Source organism: Gymnogyps californianus, chromosome 1 (assembly GCF_018139145.2).
Source record: "Gymnogyps californianus isolate 813 chromosome 1, ASM1813914v2, whole genome shotgun sequence".
Classification (NCBI taxonomy): domain Eukaryota; kingdom Metazoa; phylum Chordata; class Aves; order Accipitriformes; family Cathartidae; genus Gymnogyps; species Gymnogyps californianus.
The window spans coordinates 149,719,400-149,744,702 of NC_059471.1; the positions used below are offsets into that span (position 1 = coordinate 149,719,400).

Sequence of the window (25,303 nt, forward strand, 5' to 3'; positions counted from 1 at the left end):
ACCGCATGTGGCATCAAAAGAGAAGGAAGCTGCTGAATCTGGTCATGGGAACGACAGTCTGAAAATACGCCTTGTGGTCGAAAGCAATCAGAAGGTAATAGGGAGATTCAAATGGGATTGTAACATCGACACCATTTCACACTCAATCTCTGCTGATGCCCTGAAAGCTCATCAGTCACCCAGACTTCCTTTCCTCTGCTCACATCATTGCAACTTTGGGAATCCCAGCTCATGACACCTTCTTGTCCTTTAGTTTGAATTCTTTTACATAAAAATTTATATTTACATAATTCCATATATAATTACATTAATCACATATATATAATCTATACACACCCACAGAGAAGTTATACGTATATATTACATATACACACATACTTACTTGCACATACATACATGCATACTGTGTGTAATTATACTCACAGGAATGCATACATATGCGTGTAGATAGGTGTATGCAAATGGATTTACCTAGCTAGCTTTTTCCTTTCTTTTTCCTCTTCCTCCTCTTTCTGTGCAGATGTTAAACTCTCAGCATCAGCAAGGTTGTCCACAGCAATGGCCAAAAATACATTCAGCAGGATATCTGTTTATGTGCTACTTAAAGAAAACAAGCTTTGAAAACTGCGGAACAACATTATACCAAAGGTTTCCTAATTGAAAATTTTTTATCAACCTGTCATCAGATCTCTTGGATTTTCCAAACTTCCATTTCACACAAATGTTCAGGATGTGCATATCCAGCATGCACAAACCTACACCTTCCATCCAAATAGCTAACACACTGTGTGGTGTTTCCAAAATTTCACAACAGAATGACTGATATAAAACATCTAAGTCCAGACTTATACTTTAGCTTCTGATTTCCCAAAAGAGTCTTGCTTTGTGCAACAAATCCCACTGAAGATAAGGGGAGTGCTGAATGCTTTGCATCTTTGATAGCTTAGGTCACTTTTATTAAAGCACACTTACATTCAAGAGCCTCATACCATAAGGCACCTGGGCTTTCCAGTTTTGGCCTATGTACTTGAGTCGAACAACCTCATTATAGGTATTCCCACAGACATGAGTGGATTTTATGGACAGCAAGCATAGCACTCTCATTAGCATTTCTGAGGCAACCAAAAAGAAATTCATTTAGTCTGGGCATTGAACGGTTGAGCTGACAACTCTGCCATCTCCTAGCAGAGAGTCCGTGCATGGCCAGTCATGCCCATGTAGCTGCAGGGCAAGGAATCACAAGTGTTTTCTTGTCTTGCCAGTCAGCGTTCAGATCTCGCGTTACAAATCTGAACATCAGCTTCTTTTATAAATTTCTTGAGAGTGGGTCTTATTACATCATGATAACTTTTAAGTAAACCCCAATTCAAGGCTTAGTCTGGAAATACAGCCACCCTCCGCCCTGGGCTCCAAGGTCTAATGGCTCCAAAGTCAGCCAGCATGTAGAGCGGGTTCGCATTTTCCTCTGCAGTTCACAAGGAGATCCAAATTGTAGCTTTTTTTAAGCTGTCAGGGAGACTGCCTACCTCGACCTTCAGATAAGTGGAATTGCACCATCTCACTTTGAAGAGAGGGCATGCAGGTCAACTGAAATGTCAAATAACAGGGTTTGAGAGATCAGAATTATGAGGAAAGGTCGGAAGAGCTGGGCTGAGACTACAAGGTGGCTTTATAGAAGAATCAGTATAAAAAGAAATGTCACCTCTGACACAGGAGGGCCATTTATTTAGGGAAGCAGAAACTAAACATGAACAAATTTGGAGCAAACTGCGATACGGAACAGAACCATAGCTCTATGTTATATGCAAATTCCTGTGAAAAGACACTCACAGCCTAATCCTGCAATGTGCTTTGTACCTCCTGGGATATGTACAGTGCCCTCACTTCACCTTGAAGCCAGAGAGAACTGGAGTTACTTAACACCAGCACAGGCTGGAAGATAACAGAGCACACGATTTTCTGTTTGAAGAACACACAGATTGCAGTAATTGAAATGGAACACGGTTCCTGTTAGTTTATACATCAATTAATATATGATCTCACATAAATCAATTATGTCAAACATATGTTACTCCTATTACAGCATTTGTATATAGCATATTGTAGATTATACATATTTTTATTCCACATAAGGCTTGGATGAAAGCACACGGAATATATTACTGAAAAGGCAATTAAAGCAAAAATATGCAGTAAGTACAGTAGGTACACACAGAGATTAGTTTCTGGAGAAGGCAGGAAAGAAAAACCTATGAGACAATTAAGGGGAATGAAAAATAAAATCACTAAACATGTAAAGATACTAAATAAAAGCTAGCATGCGGAAGTGGCATGTAGCTGGCTCTTACAACTGTTTATATAACTTAGTGCTAGCTAAAATTAAACAAACTTGTTTAACTTTTGGCAGTGCAAAGCCAAAATTCAGACCTAGGGAAAAGGTAAAAATGTGAGGTATGAAATTCATTATTTTCTGACGTAACAAAGTAGTAAAGGGTGGCTTTAAATTCAGCCCCACTTGGAGAAAAGAATAGCACCAAAGGATACAGTTTCCACAGATGAAGAGGATGATGAAGTAAATACAGACCAACATTCCTGGAAAAGAGGGGCCGCCATAAGCCATGATCCCATCATACATCACCGAATTCCAGTCCTCCCCAGTCAGGATCTAAATGACACATTCCCACCAATAAGGGATACAGTGTTAGACCACAAAGAGAATTTGAAAATCCCATTAACACAAAGATATCTACTATTCTAGAGAACACTCCCTCCCCCAGGACGGTTGGAGACTCTGGCTGTGTCCGTCTAGAAAATAATAAAAAAAAAAAGAACAAGGAAAATGCAAAGAGGGCCTGTGCTTAAAGCATTAAAAAACCCCATATGTCCCCTTGAATATGATGGCTGAAGCCAAACTGCTCTCCCAGGCAACTCTGTTCAAGTCTCCCCACCTCTCCCAGGCGTTTCCCTCCCACGTGTCCGTTGTTCCAGACAAGCTGCACAACCTATAGCACTGAAGACAGCCCTCAGCACAGCCCTCCCTGCCGCTTCCCTTCACCTTGCATGTGAAATCATGATCTTGATGCTCTTGGTTGATCACTCCCAAAACTGCAGTCAGCTTAACAGCCATTTGATTACTCCTCTGGTGCTGTGAGCAGATACATGTTCCCCAGTACCGTGGGAGGGGGGAGGACAGCTGCAGGGTTGGGCTTTGGTGTGCAGGCGCTGCCCTGGGACATGGCAATGGCCATTCTCTTGTCCTACCCTGCTAAGACCTGGTGGCCTTGCTACACACAGGGGCTTTAGCTTTGGTTCCCCACTTTGGGAGGGAATACCCCTGTGCTGGCAGCACAGTGTGGCACCTTGCTCCCTGGAGTTGTTAGCCTGATGACCACTCTCGGGGACTGTCAGGCTGCAGGGGAAGGGTGCAGGACCTGCTCTCTGTCTCGCCCCACGTAAACACAATGTGTTGGCCCCACTGGGAGCACTCATGCCCTTACCTGAAACACAGTGAGGAGGGACTGGGGGAAGTTGTCGAATGTACTCCTCCTGGTCTGCATCTCATCAAAGTTAAACTTGCCCCCAAAGAGCTGCATCCCCAGGAGTGAGAAGATGATAATGAAGAGGAAGAGAAGCAGCAACAGGGAGGCAATGGAGCGGACTGAATTCAGGAGTGAAGCCACAAGGTTACTCAGGGAGTTCCAGTATCTGGGAGAGAAAATAGAGGCAGTTAAAATTCCTTCAATCCAAGACAGGTGCTCCTGGACTGCACAGGATATTGGTTCAGGCTGCCTTCTGCGTATAAGCAGGCATTTCCAAACACCCTGTTAAGCAGTGAATCATTGATGTGCTTCCCTAAGATAATGAGACCTACTGCTGCTAATGAGTAATTTTACTACCACACGTGTACATACACAATTCCCTCCACCCCCCGCCCCATACGCACACCCAGAAGATTATTGCAGCACTCTCCATCTAAGGCTCTGCAAATCTTATATCAATATACGATGATTAGTTCTTGCTGCTTCAGTGAGTTACATTCTAACCAACCTCATTACAACACTCACAGATGTTATGGCAGCCAGAATACCTCACTCCAGAGAATGGCCTGTAATAACTAACACGAGCAGATGGGGAAACAGTTTGGATGCAAATACAAACTTGTCCAAAATCTGGTGTGTGTGAGTATGTGCTTGGGCTCACTCACAGACAGAGGTTGCTAAGCTTTCCGGGATTGAGAGGAATGAGAAAGATATTAAAGGTCCTTTTACATGGACCCTAAAAGAGACTCCAGATCTACATACATAAAGTCCAGAGTTTCCTTCGCTTTTGGAAGAGCACACCATCACTGCTTTTTTGGGTATCACACCCACTATACTTCCTCAAACAGGCTGCAGAACATTTTGGAAGGGCTTCATTCAAGAGAGAGGATGGCTAAGACCTGTTCTCCCAGTGTATTCAGGCTTGTGCCCAGGTCAAACTGATGTATGATGCAGAGAAAGGATCTTCTTGCCCTTGTGGTCCCACTTTAGGGATCAAAGAGATGCCAGCGGCATGCTCTGCTGCAGCATGTCAGTCTGCTTGGATTCTTTGCCAGCCTGCAGAGTAGCCATGTGTTGGAAAAAGGCTTTAGAAAAAATTGCTAAAAAATCCACCACATCACCCATGAAGCAACTTCCACTTCGGTCTTGCATCTGCTCAGCCACTCCTAGTCTACTGCTTAGCTGGTCATGACCACTTTTTTTTATGCAGTTTTGAGTTTGACAGCTTTCAGACTGGGCTGAAGATTAGCTGTCAGCTTCCAATCACCTCATTTTGAACGCACATTACTAGCAAGCTTCAACAACTCTCAGAGGTCAGCAAGCCAGTAATGTTTGCCTGTGATTTTTAAGTCTTCCTTCTAGCACCATCTCTTGTGGCCTACCACCGTGCTTTGAGATTCCACCATGGCCAACGTCCTCCACTCCCTTCTCCCTAAGCCCATAACATTGAACCTTTCTTTCCTTAGAGGACTCTGAATTTCTAGCCATATTTTCCTCAGAGAAAAAAGTTCCGCTTGAGAAGGATGGCAGACATGTCTAGTGCTCTTGCTCCTTTGAGGAAGCCTGATCCTTCAACATACAAATTTTTTCTGAAGGTAGTGTAGTTATTAGAGACAAGGGTTCTTAAAATCCCAGTTAAATTAATATTTTTAAAATGTCAGTGTGAAAAGAAGACTTTTCTTGTCCCATGGAAGACAGGAATGTTTGAGCAGCCCAATCACTTTACGAAGGTTAGCAATCTGATCTGCAGAGGGACACTGCCATGTCCTCTGAAGTTCAGCAACTGGTTCATCTCCAAGGGCTGAGCTTCAAAGAGAACTGTGATGTTTTCCCTCCAGCCCAGCTTCAGCACTTCAGAGAAAACTAGAATGCTTTAAAGTTTAACTGCAATTAAAGAGATGAGCAATGAAAAACTACAGAGCAAAGGTAAGGGCATGGAAGCTGTGGGCTCAGTGCCACCAAATATCCACACTGAATGTGCAATGTAACAGCTCGCTGTATTTGCGTTTACGCTTATGTGAAACACTTTCACACTTTGGGAGGAAGGGAAAGTGACACAGGAAAAGGGAAAAATCCATTCCTGATGAAACTCGACTGACTTTAGCATTCTTAAACCAGAAATTGATGGGGTCCAGAATATCTCTCCAAGTCCTCCAATGTCAGCCAGGACACACATTTTCTAGGTCTTTCTAGCACTGCCCTTAAGAGGCATACAGTAAAGCTGTTACACATCTGAATAGTTTCAGTGACTCACTTCAAGCTTAAATGCCTTGCTATCTCAGACCACAACTGCGCAGAATTTTATCAGCTCTGCATTTCTTACAAATGGCTCAATACCTGGGATTCAGTTTCTTATGTAACTATCAAACTTAAAGCAATTAACTGAGATGACCTGGTGATAAGATTAGTGCTGTTTTATCTGTGTACTGAGTGCTAGCTAGAAATACAACACCATTAGAAAAGTAAACAAACCAATGGGGGGGGGGGGGAAACAGAAAAAGGAAAAAGGAGAGGATAAGGAAGGCTTGACTTGACTAGGATGTGAAAATAACAATTGTCTTATCTTAGTGTTCTAGAAGCCTGACCTGAGGTTACCATCTGTCACATTAGGTGGTTGCAGAACTAACACGAACACCCCCTCAAAGTAAGATCTGGGGTTACTCAATGAAACACAAGGCTTTTAATTCAGGAAGCCCAGACAAAGAAAAAGTCTCTCACTACTTCATCCTATTTGGTTAATATACTACAAAGAAAAAACAGTTACAATAAATCTCATGGCACTGCTGGATGGAATCAGAGGTTTTGGACCAGGCAGCTATCATGGGAGGTACGAGAGAAAGCACTGCTGCTGCCTCAGACTTATAGGGAAATGAATGTGCTTCTTAACATGTCCCACTTGCAGATCTCAGACCCTTGAGGATGCCAGTGAATGAGGCACTGCAAAACCCCAGTGAGTAGGACACAATTATGATCCCTGTTTCAAAATGGAGGAACGATGTTGAGAATTTAAATGGTTTGTTCAACATCTCACACAAAAATCAGTTGCAGAACTGGATTAGAACTTAATGTGTTCTTTTATTCTCTTCCTTCTCCTCTCCATTGCCTTCCACTATGTCTTTATGATACTAGCAATCACAGATGCAGAACTTAAAACAGTAGCAACAGCTGGCAGTCTCATTGTAGGAAAGCTTCCCACACTGTTCATCCAATATAAAACCACTTTGAAAGCAGGTACAAGAAAAAGGTGCCCTGTCTCTCCTCCCTATGGTTAACAGTGGCATATCTAGTGGCAGGACTAGGTATAAAATATCAAATTTCAGTATACTGCTGCAAATAAATTGTTTTATTTTTTAAGTATAAAGGACTAAATATAGGGATTTATAAAGCAGTAAAGGACTATTTATGAAGAGAAAATAATTTATCTTCTCATAGCAAAGGGAGATTTTCTGCACAGCCCTGTAAAAATTAGGGAGAATAAACCAAACAGATTATATTGTCTGCTTGTCTAATATACAAGACTACATGATTCTGAAGAGCATTTATAATTTTGGAAGAAATGTTTGCTCTTGAAATTCTAAATGTGGTTTCTAAAATGATGCATTGTTCATCTGATGGTGTCTTTATTTGTTTCTATTATATTAGGGAGATGTATTTGTGTTTTTCCTGCAAGTGTATCATCTTGATGCACCCAGAATTTGTTTGTGCTTGGTGTTCACCACGGAAAATCCATAAAAAAATATAAAGATTAGGCTACCTACTGATATACTCTCACCAGAGTAATTTTCCTGCTTTGTGACTTTTTTAATGCCCTTGATTATCACTATTTCCATGTCCAATGTATGTCCCCATGTCACTGCTCTTGAATATATATTTGACATAAAACATTACACTATCATCCCTCCTACCCTTCCCAGCTTTCTAGGATTGTATCTTTCTGTATTATCATTGCACTCAGGTGGTGTATTCCACCACCAGTATTGATAACATCATCAATAAATCATCATTGCATTTAGAGCTGCGTGAATAATGGAAAAATTTGTATTTTACTGGAGAACATCAGAGGTAAAAGTTTTGCTTTAATGCCAGAATATTCTCTCCTGCAGTGAGACATGAGTGGGTCTAAAATACTGCTTTGGAGGCTTGTGCTAGGGCCTTCCACATGAGGGTGAACTTCACCCACAGAGGGGAAAAATCATGAAGAAAATTATGAATAATTAAAAAACACAGATAAATCTGAGACTACTGCAACCTACTTGCCAATATTTTAGGAGCAGGAAAGAAGGCAAAATCCGATTAATACATTATTCATTATGAGTTATTCCTCAGCTCTGTGCTTTACACATAGACCCATGTACAAACTGCAGGAGATGTATTCCAGGTAACATTTGTTTCCATGCAAAATTGTATTTTAGTTCTGCTGCAGAATGAAGGTAAATATAACTAGTCCTACTGCTGGTTGGTTCCAACATTACATCTCTGCCAGAAGCTTTAGGAATATTTGAGTACTCCAATAGCTCAAGCTTCCTAAAGTATTAATGATATTCTCTCAGCATTTGCCTTTCTATTAGAGAATTCTCTTAGCTAGATTATATATTTTGTGTAGGAGTGGAGAAATGTCTTGAAAAAACAATGACCTCTTCAGGATGCTATGTTGAAACTTATGCTTTTATAGCTATTGGTATGTTGCCCTGGGTGTATCTGATTACCCAATGCCTGAAACAGCTACTGGTTTCCTCAGAAACCAGGCCTAGGACTCAGTGATGATAGTTTTCAGACCCAAAGATCCAGGAAAAACAGTCACCAGACCAGAGATCCCCACTATTTCTGAAAGGGCAAAGATGCCTTTCTTGCTGGAAACTCTTGTTAGCTGGAACATTTTTCCCTCTTTGATCACAAGTCTAAACAGACTACCTTTTTTTTCTTTTTTAATAGTTGTAGGCTTGCTTTGGCCTCTCTCTCTGAGACTATAAACTGATTTTCTGTCTCTGCCATCTGACCCTGAAAACCATCTGCCCTGACAGAGAGTTGAGGCTCAGAAGCTTTAAGCGTAAATCTTGTACGATGCACAAGTCCAAGTCTGTTGTTTTTTCTGCCTCTCAGCTCTGCCATCTTGACTGTCTTCCAGTTTTAGTCTTGTTTTTCTCATGCGCTGTGTTTTTTATCTCAAATTTGTCAGAAATTTCCTTTGGGGGAGTTTATAGCAATTCTAGGGACATTTTCATAGCTGAGCTTGCAGAAAACACACTCTTTCACCACCTCAGTCAAGCTTTTTATAAGGTGCTGACTGGTGCCCACATGGGAAAAGGCAGACCCTGTGCTGTTTCGGGTGAGCACTTGGACAGATTTCTTCCAAGAGCTCCCATCTGGTAAGCTGGGAGCTGATCTCTCCTACAGCCTCCCCTCAAGCTGAAAAACTCCTGCCAAACTGAGATGGTGTTTTGGAGGTACGTGACTGGAGGAAGCAGTGACTGTTTAATAGACACCACTGTGCCTTTATGTAGAGGGAGAAGAGAAAGAAGGAAAAGGAAAAAAAAGGGGAGACTGGGGTCTGGAAAAGTCTGGTTTCTTCATAAAGCTGCTGCTTCATGCTGGACTCCTCTGAAGAAGGGCTGGCAATGTCCTTTGCCTATAGCTGCTGGTGTTGACACTATCTCCCATTCAGGTCACTGTTGAGTCTACTGGAGCTGGCATGGGCTCCTCAGTCAAATGTTGTTTTGGCTCAAAGCAGTCTTTCAGGCTCCTCTCTGTCACCATAAAGGAACAGAAAAGGTCACAAGGCTATCTGCTGTTTTGTTTTCACTTTGTCTTTTGCAGGGAACCGTAAGAGCCCAAGCTTAGCTCATATTATCCTTCCAGATTTCAGTTTAACAATCTGCATGGTATCAAGTGTCTCCAGCCCCCTATGCCAGACTCCTCACCAATCCTTACCACTCTCATCAGAGATATCCAGTCTGTACAGCCCTCCCCATTCTGCCACAAACTTCAGAAGATGAGGACTGTCAACCTAACAGTCTCACCACCCAATTAGTGGTAGAAAAGTGAAAAAACAGGGATGTGAGTGACTTGTACCTATATATGTTGTGCATTGAGCAGTAGCCCTGCTTCATTCCCAAAGAAGCACAAAAGTACCTTGTGATTTTAAATATTCTGAGGAGTCGAACACATCTCAACACCGAAATGCCCAGTGGTGACATGATCTTTGTCTCAACCAGAATCGTTTCCAGGATTCCTCCACACACAATGAAACAGTCAAAGCGGTTGAAGAGGGACACAAAATAGGCCTGGAGACCAAGGCTGTACATCTTCAGCAGCATCTCTGCCGTGAAAAGAGCTAGCAGCACCTTATTGGCAGTGTCTCATGAAAAACAAACAGAAACAGATTAATGAAACTTAGTCAAAAGGTCATCACAGCTAACCATTGGCCCTTGCCTATAAAAAACCCCTTCTGGGATCAGTCTGAAAGGTTAACTTCATATAAACTTGGGTGAAAGAATGGACTTCAAAAGTGTGGGCATCTCATTCACAGAAATGTTTTACAAAGATGTTTACAGCAACTCTTATGTATTGCACATACAGCTGCGATGTATTACACAACCACACAACCTCCATGGCAGGGACATGCCTTCCTGTGCACAACCTCCCATCACACTTGTCATCTGCAGATGAGAGTGGGAATAGAATAGCTGCTGTGCTACCTACTGTTGCTTAATTAAGCCTTTCAGCTGCTCTCACCTTCAGTGAGGATTCAACTGTTCTGCAGACAGAAGAACTTTACAAATCACTCTTCCTCACCTCCCTGGTAACTAGAATTTATCATTAATGCCATTTCAGGGAAAACCTTGGAGAACCTGTGGCTCCCAGTAGCTATCCATAAATTGGAAATCCAGTTGCTGCAAATATATATTTAGCATAAGCTCCTGATTTCACCTACACCCAGTGGAACACTGCTTTGGCTGGAAACGAGGAACTTACGTTTTCCCTGAAACTTCTCCCATTGTAGGCAGATATTTTGTTGTATTATTTAAGATCCTCCACAGACAGAGGACTATTTGGAGCTGTGTATGCTCCTTTTACGTTGAGTGGTCTAATGTATCAGCTCCTCCCTCAGCCCCCTTTTTTAACACTGACCACAATAAACAGAACCATCAGCTTCTCACCTTGGACCTCCGTGAGCCAGTCTGGCTGGTTGTAGTGTTCAGAGGCAATGGTAAGGGTGTTGAGAAACACAAGGAAGATCACCAACCAGTAGAAAACATTGGACTTGACAGCGGCACGGCACTTTCTTCTGCAGAATCGATTCCATCGGCGCCAGTAGCGACTTGAAAAATTGGAAAAGGAAAAGTTCTTTTCAGATGGGGATCCTTAGGCTATTGCAAATCTCTGTCAAGAGAGACTCTAGTCTTGATTTATTGTTCAAGAGTGGTAGAGAATAACTTTAAAGTTCACCCTGAGAAATGCGCTCTCATTCTCATCCAAGTTGACAGTTGTGATCATCCTTCCTTTAGCTATAGGAATAAAGTTAGTCCTAAGCCAATTTGCAACATTTAGGGGTGAATAAACCTCTTCAAGCAATGTCTTAATCTGATTAAGACATCCACCACAGCTACCCTGAGAGGATTTTTAGCCCAGTTCCCACAAAAATAATTATTCTTCTTGTATTTACTGCTTGTGGCCTGCAATGGGACCTTGCCCAGCCTCAGGAGAGTCAATGAAAAGATACCCACTACATACCATGGACCTTTGGATTAAGTCCTTGGAGACGTGAGATCAAATAAAATCCAGGGAACATTTCCAACATTCAGCAATGTTCACAAGTAAGCCCAATTGGAGGGCTAACTCTGAACAGAAAAACAAAACTTAGGGGACCTCAGCATCTCACCTTCATGCCTGGAACTAAGGACACCATTTGCTAATCAACAGACCTTTTAAAGTTTGCCTTCCATGAACACATCCCCTTGTGTCACTGATTTCTGAGGGTAATTACTAACCACAGAAGATATTTAAAGCTAATTACACACCTCCTACTCTTCAGAATTTAACTTGCATAGCAACCAGTTTCCAGGCAACACTTGCCACTGTATAATAAATCTAATAGTTTTATATAGATATTATATACATATGTATGTGTGTGTGCATGCGTGTGTGTGTCTCTAAAGAGACACACACACACAACATTACAGGAAGAGAGAACTTTTCTTGGCTAGTCTTCTCTTATGTATTATTTCCAGTGATCAGCTATGGCCATGCTTGAGGTCAGGGTTCAGCATCTATATGAACTAAAGCCAAACAATGTGAACATTGCACACTGGCCAAGAATTTTGCAACAACATTTTAACAGGTAATCAAATCCAGGCTGTTTCAGCTATGCAATTTATAAAGGCACTCAGTCTAGCTAGCACAAACGTTTAATAAGGGTTGTGTTTTGCAGTGGATTTGGGACAAGAAATGATCTTCCTAACTTTCAAAATGGGCACAACGTTTAGACATTCACGTTGTCATTAAATCAATAGCAATCCCCCACACTTTTGTGTGTACTTGTGCACAAATGTGCATGCACATGACAATGTGATGATACAAGCGGTTTTTTTGTGCTTACACCTACATACAAATAAATCCATGGATTGTAGGAATGTGATCATGTATGCAACTTTTTGCACAGGGATGCATATAGACAGTATGTACACATATGTGCATTCCTGAATTTACATTACTGTTCATTATTTAGGTAAGCTGAAGGACAGAGTTGCTCACTTGTTCCAGTTATTCTGAAAATTGATTTAGCTTTTTATAAAATTGACTTTGAATTCAGAGTTACGGAGGCAGCTGGGCTTCTACTGAAGAAGTAGAAATGGACTGGGATCTCAACAACCAAGTTTCATGATTTCAGTCAGCCTTTCCAATGGAAACCCACAGATGACCACCTGGGGACTACTTCACATTTTCAAAAGCTTTAAGTCAACAGAAAAACAAATACCACCAGAAAAACTCCGCATGTCCCATGGTGAAAGGGAGAATTTCACAAATAAGATGCAAACTTCATCAGTTGAAAGATTTACAATCAAGCAAAGCAGAGTAGTGCAACAAAGTGTAGGAAAGAGAACCTTGAGCTGACAGAGTTGATGTTGATGGATGCAGTAAAATTATGTGGTTGAACTTTTTTTTCTTCTGCTTTTATATTTTATGGCTTGAGATACGTAGGTAGCAATCAGACAGGTACTTCTGAGTGAAATACTGTCAGTAGTCCCTGTGCCTTATTTCAGTATGAAACTAAATAAAAGGATCTTGATTTTTGGTAGATGACTGACTAAAATCTGACAAGTTTGGCTGTATCTTCTAGAATCACCACTGTGTCCCACAGATGCAGGAGTAAACCACTTCACAAAGTAAGGAACAAAACCAGTGGAAAGGAGGAAGAGGAAAAGCAAAAGACAGTTTTACTTACCTAAACTTTGATTTTGAGATCCGATGCCTGAAAGATAAGAATTGCCATTAAAATCTCTGAGGCTGTCCCATATCTCCCAGGCTTTTATGAAAATAGCAATAGAAAGAAACAAAGTTAAGCTCAATTAATTTTTTAATGGATGCTCTTTTCCTCTTGAATCCCCTGTAAGTCAATGTAGGCACTGGACATGGCTAGAATTCCCTGATACACAAATCTTGGGTTTTGGCAGGAGTCATGAAGCAGGAATCATGCCAAGATGGGATTCTACCACCTACAGACATCAGTGAACTAGCTTTTCTCTTGGGTAAAAGGCTGGCCTAATGCTAGGGGCACTCTACATCTGCTACCAAATTTATTTTTCAAGTATGACTTTTTTCTTTTAGTCACTAGGCTTTTTTCTTATATTAAAATATGTATGACTTTATGCAGACAGACTTGTTGCTTTCACACATCACCTGTCACTTCAGGATATACAAGCACATCATGAAACCACGGGGAAAATAATGCTTTCTTTTTTTCCAGCAATTGAAGGAAAAACAGTGCATGGTGGATATTTTCAAACTTGGATACTAACACTTACTTGTCTTTGTAATCTGTGTAAATTGGTTTGAATTCAAAAGGGTCTGAACAATAACAGATTCTGGTGCTATCAATGACATTTTGGGAATTAAGTATTCCTGAAAATTTGGCCATGTTCCCACTATATATGTCTTTAAATATCTAATTCCATGCACTTGGATTTATTCACCTAAATAATCTCATTAGCCTTTTATGAGAAGTCACAGGCAAAGCTAGAAATAGACCCCAATTCTTTAACCACTACCTTGCTCTGCTTGACATGCCCTATAGGGCCTTTGAACTCTTTGGCTGTCTTTTGGTACATACATAATGGTGCACAGAGAGAAAGAAAGGTATGTGGATGCAATGACATGAGTCAGAGGTGATTTAGGAAGCTGCAAAATCCATTACCAATAACAGAAGAAATGAGAATCTGGGGAGTGACTATGAACAAGATATTTCTGCTGGGTTGAAGCATTTCTTAAGGTTCCCTCTATGATAGGAAAGTGATTCATTGTTGACAACAGTCAGCAAAGGTCTTACTGTACTGGCTTAAAAATGGATTCACTGTTAGTAGACATGGGACAAAGTAATTCTCAAAGCATCTAACACTACTTTCTGTAGCAGTCTTAAAAATGGTCATGTCCCTGTTTGAGGACATCAGTCACTGACAAGTAATCAGTGATGGGTCAGTTTCCTTATGTGGAAGAGATTTTAGTGATAGGAACATTTCACCAGCAGATGGTTCAAGCCAAAAAAAAAAAAGCCTTTGCACTGAATACATCATTCCTGCTGTGTCACAGGCAGCTTGTCTAGGCCACATACTAGGCAGCAGTGTGGTTACAGAGACACATGAGAACTCTTTTGATAAAGAAGAAATAATGCACTGGCTGAACAGAATGCTAAATTATGCTGCAGAGACAAAGTGAGCTTTAACAAGGATGATGAGTGAAGCACCTACAAAGCACATCCTTAATGTTGAAGCTATCCCAGCTTCTCACTGAGAATTCTTGCTTGATAAACACTACCTACAAACTATAATGGATCAGATTTACAGGCAACAGGAAAGAAGGCTCAGACAAAGACAGGGAAAAGAAAAAGAAGAAAAAATCACAATGAAGGAGAAAGCTGAGCACTGAAAAGGAGATGGTGAGGACTTTCATAGGAAAAGGTTGTGGAGGGGGAGGAAAAGAGAGCAAGAGAGATGTCATGGGGAACCTGCCTGGTGGAAGGTGAAGGACAGGGAGTGTGAAGTCGTCTGGTGACCTCTCTGGCTAATGGTTTCCCCATAAGGGAGCTGTGTGACATTTAAGGAATCTTTTATTTATTTAAGCAAAAGAGATGTGGCAGGTGTAGTACACATCATGCATGTGATGATAATTATATCTTTGGAGCATTATGAGCAGCAGCCAAGTGCATTCAGTGCTCCCACAGGTTAGCTACAGCCTTTCCCCCCCCCCCCCCCCCCGCCTTGCCTTACTGCTATGGCAGAAGGCTTTATCACATGTGGGTGTGCGGTATATATAGAACAGGACAAGGAAGGAGGAAGAGATTTATATTTAGAGGCAGAATCCAAGAGTGAAATAGAATTTTGGAAACACAAACTATACAATAACTGATTCTGAAAACATTATGCCCGAATCTGAAACACATTTTTCAAATGACCCCTATGATCAAGAATCTTTTGTCTTTCAGAATCAGGGTTAACTACGTCATATAAAAAATGCTTTTATGGCATCAGTAGGGGCTGTCAAATAGTCTGGATTTGGGGCCTTGCCATGGCCTTTTTGTGACACTCCAAACTGGCACTTGTCAGGGGTTCAGGGTGGATCAGATTCTCTGCTGAGTTTAAATATGGATCTCTTGCATTCCTGGTATCCTGGAAGCTTTATGTTATTGGGAGAAAGAGAGTGTCCCCATTTGTGTCCAGCTCTGGAATATCTTGAGAAACTATTGTTTAAAATCATGGTATAGGAGCCTATACGAAAACTATTTCAGATCACTACTGAGTGTTTTTATCATAGGAACCATGTAACTCAGATTATCTTTTAGAAAGACAAACACAAAAATCAGACCTCTACTGTTTGACTAACTATCTTTTAAATTCTCTAAAACTCTTCAAACCTTACATACTTATGTACCACATACAGAAAAGACAGTGAAATTTAAAGATTTTACCCACATAAACTCAGGATAATCAGCATAATTCAAATGTAGTGAGATATCCCACATTCTGAGAGATAAAGTCTTCATTTCTCTGTTCATGGTGGACACCAGAGAAGAGAAACTATGCACTTGTGAAGGATGTGACACTCTTGTATAACAGGGATTGAGGACTTCGTGAAATTGTACACACAACAAACAATTCTGGAAAAATCTTGTAGGTCTCCAAGCATGACACAAAGGCCATGTTACAGTTGTTTTCTGGGTGTGGAAATTACTAAACATGACCATGAAATTATCTGGCATGCTGGTCACAACTACTTTTACACTATATGATCCTGCCTACAGGCAACTATCTTCATGAGGACTTATAAAAGCCCTTGGATACTAGTAAAAGCTCTCAGAAAAACAGTAACACAGAAATTTACTTACTATGCCTCTAGGTTATACACAACTTTGGGGAACATCCAAAGAGCTGCACTGTGCATATCTTATAGATTTTAGAACTGTGAGAACAGTCTTGGCGTGATACCGCTTCTGTTTTGGTGCAATATAGTGCATTCATGCAGTTACTGGTCAAGTGGCACAACAGTTTTCCCTCTCCCTATTCCTGCTGATGACATTTCATTGCTTCTAGTCAGGATGCTGGCATCCCTGAAGAGAAGATGCCGACCCTAGGGTCCTTTTTCCACGTATTACTGGGACAAGAGCATATAGTGACATGACATTTTCAGGAATGTATGGTGCATACCTGATAATCTCTCAGCCTAATAAAGTGTTAGGGCTAAGTTCTACCCTCAGCTATGCCTCTGCGATTCACACTGAAGCAATGGGCCTCCATCCTTCTGCCTGCTATCCTCTGTGCAACGCAATTAACACTAGGGAGCTGTACAAGGATATGCAATGATCATTTCTCATTTCTGACCATTAATTAAAAGCTTCCAGCAAAACAGAACAGATGACTGGCCCTGGAGAACTTGTGTTCTGATGCGGACTGAGATCCTCCTACTGAGGCAATCACTGAATTTCAGCAGAGTCCACACAACGATGCCTCTTCTCTTTTTTTTTACATTCTTGCCCTTCTGGCGGAAGCACTGGAGACCATGCCGACCTGACAGGAGCGACGCTGGTTTTAAGAGTGAGGTGGTTGTTGGCCAGCAGCAGCAAGAATCTACAGAATATCCTTAAGAAAACTGGATCTGTCTAGCTTAAAATTGAGCTGGTTTGCTATTCAACAGGCTTTCTTACAGGCTGGGAAAATAGGCCAGCACTTCAGCATTTAGTGAATAATCTTGCTCTCCCTGTGGCAAGTTACAGGCAAGGCCTGCCACAGAATCCGAAGTAGGAAGATAATTCCTCCTCCACAAGGGCATGCTATTGTCCTTTAGACACATATCTAGACCTGACTGTGAATATCAAAAGCACCTTGCTCATAATAAATTGGAGAGCAGTAGCTGAGGCTGACACACAAGTGTTGATCATGTGTGTTTTCCTGCTGAAGTCAGCAGTGGTTTCAGAGCATTTGACAGACTTTTCTTACCACTGCTCCTGATGTGACGGGGACTTTGGTCCTCACAGAAGGAGGCTATCTTCTCATTAGGTGAAAACCAGCAGCAACTGTAGTGAACTTGCAAGCAAACTAACTCTTTCACCTTTACCACTGGCTCCTATGCTGATTATTGCAAGAACTGCATAGGAATTATTTTCCTAGCCAGAAAAGCACCAAGGGAAAATTACTGATGGTTCAGCTGCCAGGGAAAGCTTTCATTGTTCATAATATTTTCAGGACACACTGTTTTCAGTTGGAAACCTAGTGTAGGTTGTTCATTTTGTTTTACCCTGGTTTATTGTTTTAACCCTCTTTGGTGGAAAAGCAATTGAACTGTCCCCAAATGTATGGAAATCCTGGCCAAGGTGAAAATGCCAAGTGGCTTATTGTTTCAATGAAAGCAGATAATTTTAAGCTGTCTTTCCCTTTGAGCTCAAGTGCTTCACTTTTCTATCGAGGCTCTATGGAACATTAGTTTCCACAAAGGTCTTTTTTTTAGCTAATACATATGTATAAAAGCAAGCTCTATTGTGGCACTCCAGATCTGTATGGTTGTATGAGAAAATTAACATTCTGGTTGTATTGGAAGATTATATATGCTGACATCCTGCACGTAACAGATTACTACTGATTATGAGCTATAGCCTGTCCTCAGGAATCTAAGACCTGCACAGCAGTAACCACAGAGGCTCAGGGAAATTAGGAAGGACTTCCCACTACTGGGGATATAAGGCTATCCTGTAAATAGAAACCCATTGCTCCTAGTTCTGGGTTTGTCCCACTGATGCTTGCTGCGGAGGAAACACGTTTGTTTGTACCCGGAGGCAACAGGTTATTAAAGCTGTGACACATCAGAAGTAAGATAAGTTCCACTTCCAAATGTTGTCCTTGAGGATAAAAGCTGTTGTGTTTCTACTGCAGGGCAAATGTCAGTGCAGTACAAGGCAATACCATGACAGGGATGATATACTGTGGAAGTTGTGGGACGCTTTTCAATGTCCTGTGGAACCCTACAAAACCTTTTTCAAATTCAGACGCCTGATAAAGCTAAGACCCATCTTAGGAAGGGAACTACTCCTTACCACAGCTCTCCTGATGGCAGCAGAATTACACCAAGAATGAATATGAATGAGGTTTTTTTTGTTTTGGTTCTAAGAAACTGGATTTACACAATAAGCAAAGAGAGATTAGATGTTAGATTCATCCTGAAAATCCTTCTGCTGGTTTGAAGACTGGCATTGCTCCAGACAGCACAGCTGATGAAGGCAGTTTCTATAGTATGGATACTATAGAAATAAAAGCTTCTTTGAGACAATTCATCAGTAGGAGATAGCTTGTGTTTGAGAGGTACTCTCCTGATCTCACATAGCATATGTCTCTGTGGAGCTGAGAAAGGCTGTCAGGGAAGATCTCCTTTTCCAACAGGCACGCTTGAGCCTGGCTTCTCAAGCAGATCTTTCTGTCATTCACAGACACAGCCTTTCAAAGCTCTACAGCTTTTTATAAGAACAGAAAGAACAGCCAGTAATTCTAAGTTATCTTCAATAAAAATGCTTTTTCTTTTAGTCTCCTGGGTACTTTTTTCCTTTTATCATGAGCACATTCTGATGGCAAGCTCAGCCTGTAACCATGGTGGTGGTGCTGGAGTGGTTAAATGCCCCAGCAGTCTGATGCCACTAAATAAATACATATATTACCTTTGACTTGAAATCTCCCTGTTGCTTCAGTCATGTCTGGTTGCAGCTTGCCCAGTGCAGTCTCTGCCCTCTGGGAAAAAATGTGTTTATAGCAAGGCAATGGGGACTCATGGCCACTAGGTGATTTTAGCAGGCTGGTAAAAATGAGGACTCATCTGCAATAGACGAAACTCAACAATCGAACAAAAAAACTTGTCTAGCCATTTCAACTGTAAAAACAAAATCCAGAGGGCAGATGACTACTCAAAAGTCTGGGCTGAATCTTCAACTAGAGTAAATCAGGATGGCATGACTATAATTAGCAATGCTTAATCAAAGTCACTAGTACTAGATGAGGAACTTATTTGAAAAGCTCAACTGACTTCCCACATGAATTATCTCTATCTTGAACACTGGGCCAAATTCTGATTCTCTTAGTCAGGTTTCAATAAAAGAAAATACTCATTCAGATAAATTCTTACTTACGTTTCATATGTTCCAGCAGGAATATTGGCCTATGGGCGGTTTGAATGAGGGCTCAGGGAGAAGAAAAGGACTTAATACTTCCTGAAACCAGGAAAGCTGGTTTCTCTCTCTGCCTGAGTGTGTGATGCAGTAACAAAACAAACCAGAAAGGATTCCAAGCCGCAGAATCAAAGGCAGATCTGAATTTACCCATAACTAAGGAATTTGCAGCTCCACAAGTTTGAAACAAACATTTTACAAAAGCAGGAAGCATTGGCAAAATTTGTATCTCACTCCAGAATTTCAAATACAATGATACAGCCATTCATTTTCCTGGATGAAGGAGCCTATCCATCTCTTAGAGATGAAAAGCAATCTGAGTGAGGCCTTGAGGAACTTAACTGTCCTTGGGTAAGGGGTAAAAAAACCCTTCTCAAAAACGGGCTGCAATTCTCCTACGATACATCACCCATTTTCAAATGAAGTGGAAAGTGGCAAGGAAATTGTTTATCTCCCTGAACCTTACATGTCCTGCTCTGGTGAAACTTAGGGCCCTGTTTTAACATTTACAACATGAGAAGAAGAAATGCAGCTCTGTTTTCCTGTCATTTTCCTATGTCTGCTTCCCTAAAATGTGTTGGATGTAGCCATCCCTTCTCCTAATGCCAGCAGTACGGTGATCATGGTGCCAGACCACAGTACTGCCATTCTCTTGTTGGAACGTTGGGCTATTTTAAGTAAACTCCATTCTAAGTCATGATTACGTGTAGTGTTGGGTTTAACTTCAGCTCTCCTGGCCACATTCCAGCTAAGATAATTATATTCTGCTTGCCAAAATTCCCCATGCAGTTTCAATGCAAAACAAGCTATCCCTCATACATCTCCTTATACACTTGTGCCCTTTGTTTTTGAACACCTGTCACATTTTACCCTGAAGGTGGCTGAACTCTAACGCTGTGAAAACAATCCCTGCATTTACAGTTCATAAAGTGCTTTAGGATCCTTTGGGATTAAGGACATTAAATGAATGCAAGCTGTAATATTAAAAATATATGCAACTTTATAGTAACAGTTGCCATTGTTGTTGGCACTGTGTAGCACCAGGGGACCCATTGTGTTGGGAACCATAACTGCAGAATAGAGATGGTTCTCCAAATTGGATCCAGCTGGAAGAAGTGGTCACATATCCAGCTGCTGCTTCCTATAATGTCACAAGAGCACAAGCAATTTGGTGGGGTGTTAAAGGAAGAGCTACAACTGCCTCAGTGCCGTGAATAGATCTAGCCTGGTTCCTTCAGAAAAGAGTTCATATTCTAAACTAAAAGACTTAGCAGGTAGGCAACAGCAGGCAGGTGAAGGAAAGCTATCACAAACAATTTATTCTGGGGTTTGTAAGTCGCTGGCTGACACTTATAGGAAAGCAGATTGAATTTACAACATATTCCACATATCACAACTTGTAATGCAGATAAGATCTCCTCCTCTTCAGTTTGTAGAGGAGAGGGCCAAGGGTGTGTGTGGGAGATACAGTCAAGGTTTAGAAAGTCATGAAAGTGATAGATAAGCTGAATATGGAACTGTTGATCACCAAATCTCACAGTATTAGAAGGAGAGGACGTTGACTGAAAGTAGTACTAGATCAGCTTAAACCAGATAGAAGAAAGTACTTGTCTACACAGCAGGTAGTGAACTTCTGGAACTTGTTGTCAAAGGAGACTGTGAGGGCAGACAGCCTTAGTGCGTTGAGATAAATCCATGGACGACAGGTCCATAAATGGCCACTAAAGGCAAAAAGCAGAAGTGTGCCCTCTAACATCTCTAATCCAATAAGCATGAATTTGGAAGCAGTAAAAGGGGACTGGAAAGTAAGAAATGGCCAGGCTTGTGCACTTGTCCTCCTGTCACTGTCAGGACCTGAACACTGGGCCAGCTGGACCACAGGTCTGATAAAACAGAGCATTTCTTATGTATTTATGATGAGCATATGACCAACACTGAAGGGCTCAAGGGATGCCCAAGGACAGGACAGAGCCTCAAAATACTCCAGCACAGTACAAGCTATAGCACTGATATGCTCAGCACCATTTTTCAAGGAAATTTGGAGGGACTAACATATTGCCCCCCAGCATAAAGTCCATTCTTGTTCAAGTCATGCAAAAGGGAAGAAAGGACTCCTCTTGCCTATTCTTGCTCTCTTCAGCATCTCTTGATACTAAAAAATATACCATATAATATGGTATTCCATAAGTGCTATCTCACACATTCTTGAGCGTCTCCATTGACTACAATGATGCAATTTCAAGGAGGCATTACTCCCTCCTAACTGATGTATTTCTTTGTCACTACAGTATTGTGTTCAGCATTTGAAGGGTGTAATTCAGGCTGCAGGATGGGAGTTATCAACCATCTATTTCTATTACAAGACACTATAAAGTGTACAAGAATCATTAGAGAAATTAAAATAGACCTGTCATTTCCACTCTTTGGTCTGCTTATACTGGCTTTGATTATCTATCACCAAAGAGGAATTTTAAAATAAGAACACTGTTATCCATCAGTTCTTTTAGCTATTATGCAAAACCAGATCTGCTTATCATGGGCATTCTGTGCTTTATTTACATCTATGTAAACCCAGAGGCTCTGCACTAATGTCCAGAATGAGTTTACATTGCAATATATATGTAAACCCAGAGGCTTTCCACTAATGTCCAGAGTGAGTTTACATTGCAATTAAGATAAGAACTGGGATCAACAGATCTTCTGTGCCCTCTCTTTTCACCCACTGTGGGGTTTTCTTCCCCTTAAAAAGCCTGACATTTGCCCTGGCTTTAACCCACCGAGCTCTATCCAACCCCTACATAGATATAGCTGCGTATATGTACTCACGCTAGCCTAGCACCGCAGTTTTCGCCTTCAATATCTGCTCCAGGGACGTTGTCTGTGTTCACGGACTCGGTCTCACTGGTGGGCATGCTCACTGTAAGAGTCAAAGGGAAGAAAAAGAGAGGGTTGGCCATTAGAACCTAGCACATCTATTAATGAATCACATGAGTGAAGGAACTGGCTTAATGAAAAGACCCTCAGCTGCAGCTCCTGAGGATTAAGCAATTTGCTAAGCAAGTCTCGTGCCTCCCTGCACAGGCCAGGTTGGGCGGGTAGACTTCAGGAACATACACAGGTTACTCAAATGCTAAAGAAAAGGGAAGAAGCAGCTGCTCTCTTTCTTTCAGAGTCAGTTCCTGGAAATTTTATGAATGAGAACCATTGAAAAATAGAGAATCTGGCAAAGCCAACAAGAAGCTTTTGTTTGATTCAATGGAACACTTTAAAAAAATGCCCCTTTACTTGCACCAGCCCAACCACCTCACTGTGCTCTCCAATTTTTTGTGCAATGATTAGAATACAAATAAAAAGGACCCGATTGACACGTATTCAGACAAACGGTTTCTGTTACCTTGATAGCAAGTCCCACATAAATAATACTGATTGCTCATCTGTCATATACTAACCATTAATATGTTTCAACTTTACACTTATAAACTGGACCTATAGGGATAAGAGGGGAATTCAGACTCTCTGACCCATTCAGATATTACCAACAAAGGAGCTAATGAATATGGACTATGATGGAGATTTTATGTTGACACTCACCAACGAAGAACTGGACAGAATCTCGTAGGCTTTTATAGAAGTATCATGGAACAAACATCAAATGAAAGCAACCTTAGGTGTGACCCTGTCTCATCCGGATTCAAGGACCTGTCACATTTTCTATCTGTTATCAAACCTCAATGTTTTATTTGCTTCTACAGATCATAAAAAAAAAAAATAAATCACCATTTCCATTCCACCAGTTGCTCCCAGCTCCTATATGAGTGAGCTGTAATAACTCCTTAATATATAATCATTCAACGAAAGTTAGGACAATGGATAGGATCTAATACGTGTCCTCTTCCCTCCTCCCCCCTTTTCAAATACACAAAATAAATGAAGAAATGATACTTAAAACTGAATGATGGAGGAGTTAAACAGATCTCTCAGATGCCTGGTAGAACTTCAGAACATGACCTGTATTACCAGTTGGATATATATCTCAGATGAGACTTGAGAGCATGCACTATTAGCTGTTAGAGAGGCTTCTAATAGCCTGTAAGAATATGTTACTCAATAGTAAGAACATATCTATTTGTGGGTCCTTGGCACAAAAGGAGGCAACATAGAATAAACAGGTTCTGCATTTCAATTGGGCAGATGTCTAATGGGCCAGGGGACCAGGTCTTCTTTCAGAGGCTAGAAAGATATCAGCAGGTTCTTCCAAAGAGGTCTAGGTTCCTGCTTTGAAAGCATTATGGTAGAAATGTCCCTCAAAATGAACTATCGTTCCTTCATCCCATCCCAACAATTTATGTGCCTACAATATATGTCTTAGGAAATCTAAAATTCTTGTGCTGTGTTCTTAGGACCATATGAAATAATTGACTCTCTAGCACTCTTGACATAACTATGAAATATTGTACTCTAATGGTGCCTGTTCCTTTACGAAGACTAGATGTTTTAATAATCTTGTCTATTTGGAAAGACAAATTAAGGAAACAACTGAATTCATATTTTGATGTACATGAAACAGTCAAGTAAGCTGTAAGAAAAAACAACATTCATAATTAAAATTTTCGGTCCAGACTAAGCCCTTCAGGAAAAACCCAAAATGTTGATATTTTGCAAGTCATCTTTGAAGATGAGGTAAAGCACTTTCAAGACATATTTGAGCTTATTTGCAAATGGAAAACAATTTTGAAGACATTAGCAAGAGATTGATTTGCAGAGCAGCTTATTTTGAGTGCATGAAGAGGACACTGCGCAAGCAATAGAAAAAGCAAGGCACGCACATGCAGAAGTATACAAAACTATATTATATGTCAGTCTGTATAGAGATATATAGACACACACGCACAGATATACACAGTGTGGACACAGAGTGCAGTGGAACATTACCATGGGTTTCTGTGGAGTGACTAAACCAAGCAAACTTTCCTTTCTTCTTATCAGGCAAGCCAGCTGGAGTGCTTCCTTTCACAGACAAGATGGTCAGTGTCAAGTACCAGGAACAAGACATCAATAGAGAACATGCAGCCAGTGACAGGCAAAAGAAAAAAACAAGGAACTCAGCTTACACATGACATCCACTTCTGTCTGAAAACTTCATCATGTGAATTAAAAGTACAAAATGAAAAACAAAGGTATACGGAAGTATGAAATATCATAACAGATCATCAGAGAATAAGTCTTCCTTGCTTTCTGCTCTTTTTTATATCTGGCTTCTGAGAATATGAAGTTGCCGAATTTCAGTTTATGGGTCAAATTCTTTTTCCAGTGATGTCAATAGCAAAACTCTTCTTATTTGACCGTCTGACCTATTGAAATTGATGAGACTAAGGCAATCACAATGTGTCCCCAGGTTATCCCCTGACCCTTAGAGTCAGAATCTGGACTGGTCTATTTTTGAATGAGGTTCCTTGGCTTTCTTCCTAAACTGCTCCAATATCTAGAAACTCTTCCAAAATTGTCAGAGCTGCTAAAGGAAATTTGTTGGGGTAATCACATTTCTGTGTCTTTCCCCATCTCTAGAGATTAACAAGCTTCATCAAGCACTCAGATGTACACTGCCTTACCCAAACTAGGATACACCTAGACTATGTCTCATGATTTCCATTTGAGTTTACATTTGGCATTCACCCTCTGATGTCCTCCTGCTGCATGACTTTTCATGGCATTACTTAATGTTGAACTTCTGCCTATTACGCACAGAGGTCCTCAGCCCACACAGATCAGAGGTGCATGCAGAGAGATGTCTTAGAGCATACTTCGCACTTCCCTAACCTTACCGTTGCAGAAAGCCAAATTTAAGTAAAGT

General features: G+C 41.0%; 1 protein-coding gene across 2 annotated transcripts in view; it reads right to left on the reverse strand.

Annotated features, from left to right (window-relative positions):
• Window positions 1–25,303, reverse strand: part of CACNA1C (calcium voltage-gated channel subunit alpha1 C) — a 487,530-nt gene that overhangs the window by 94,942 nt on the left and 367,285 nt on the right. For both annotated transcript variants that reach the window (XM_050892845.1, XM_050892854.1), the window contains exons 10-16: window positions 22,279–22,369; window positions 12,982–13,008; window positions 10,697–10,857; window positions 9,669–9,894; window positions 3,498–3,705; window positions 2,545–2,665; window positions 472–586 (exon numbers count right to left, since the gene is read on the reverse strand). In XM_050892845.1, coding sequence (XP_050748802.1) covers window positions 472–586; window positions 2,545–2,665; window positions 3,498–3,705; window positions 9,669–9,894; window positions 10,697–10,857; window positions 12,982–13,008; window positions 22,279–22,369 — 949 coding nt within the window. The remainder of the gene's footprint in view (window positions 1–471; window positions 587–2,544; window positions 2,666–3,497; window positions 3,706–9,668; window positions 9,895–10,696; window positions 10,858–12,981; window positions 13,009–22,278; window positions 22,370–25,303) is intronic.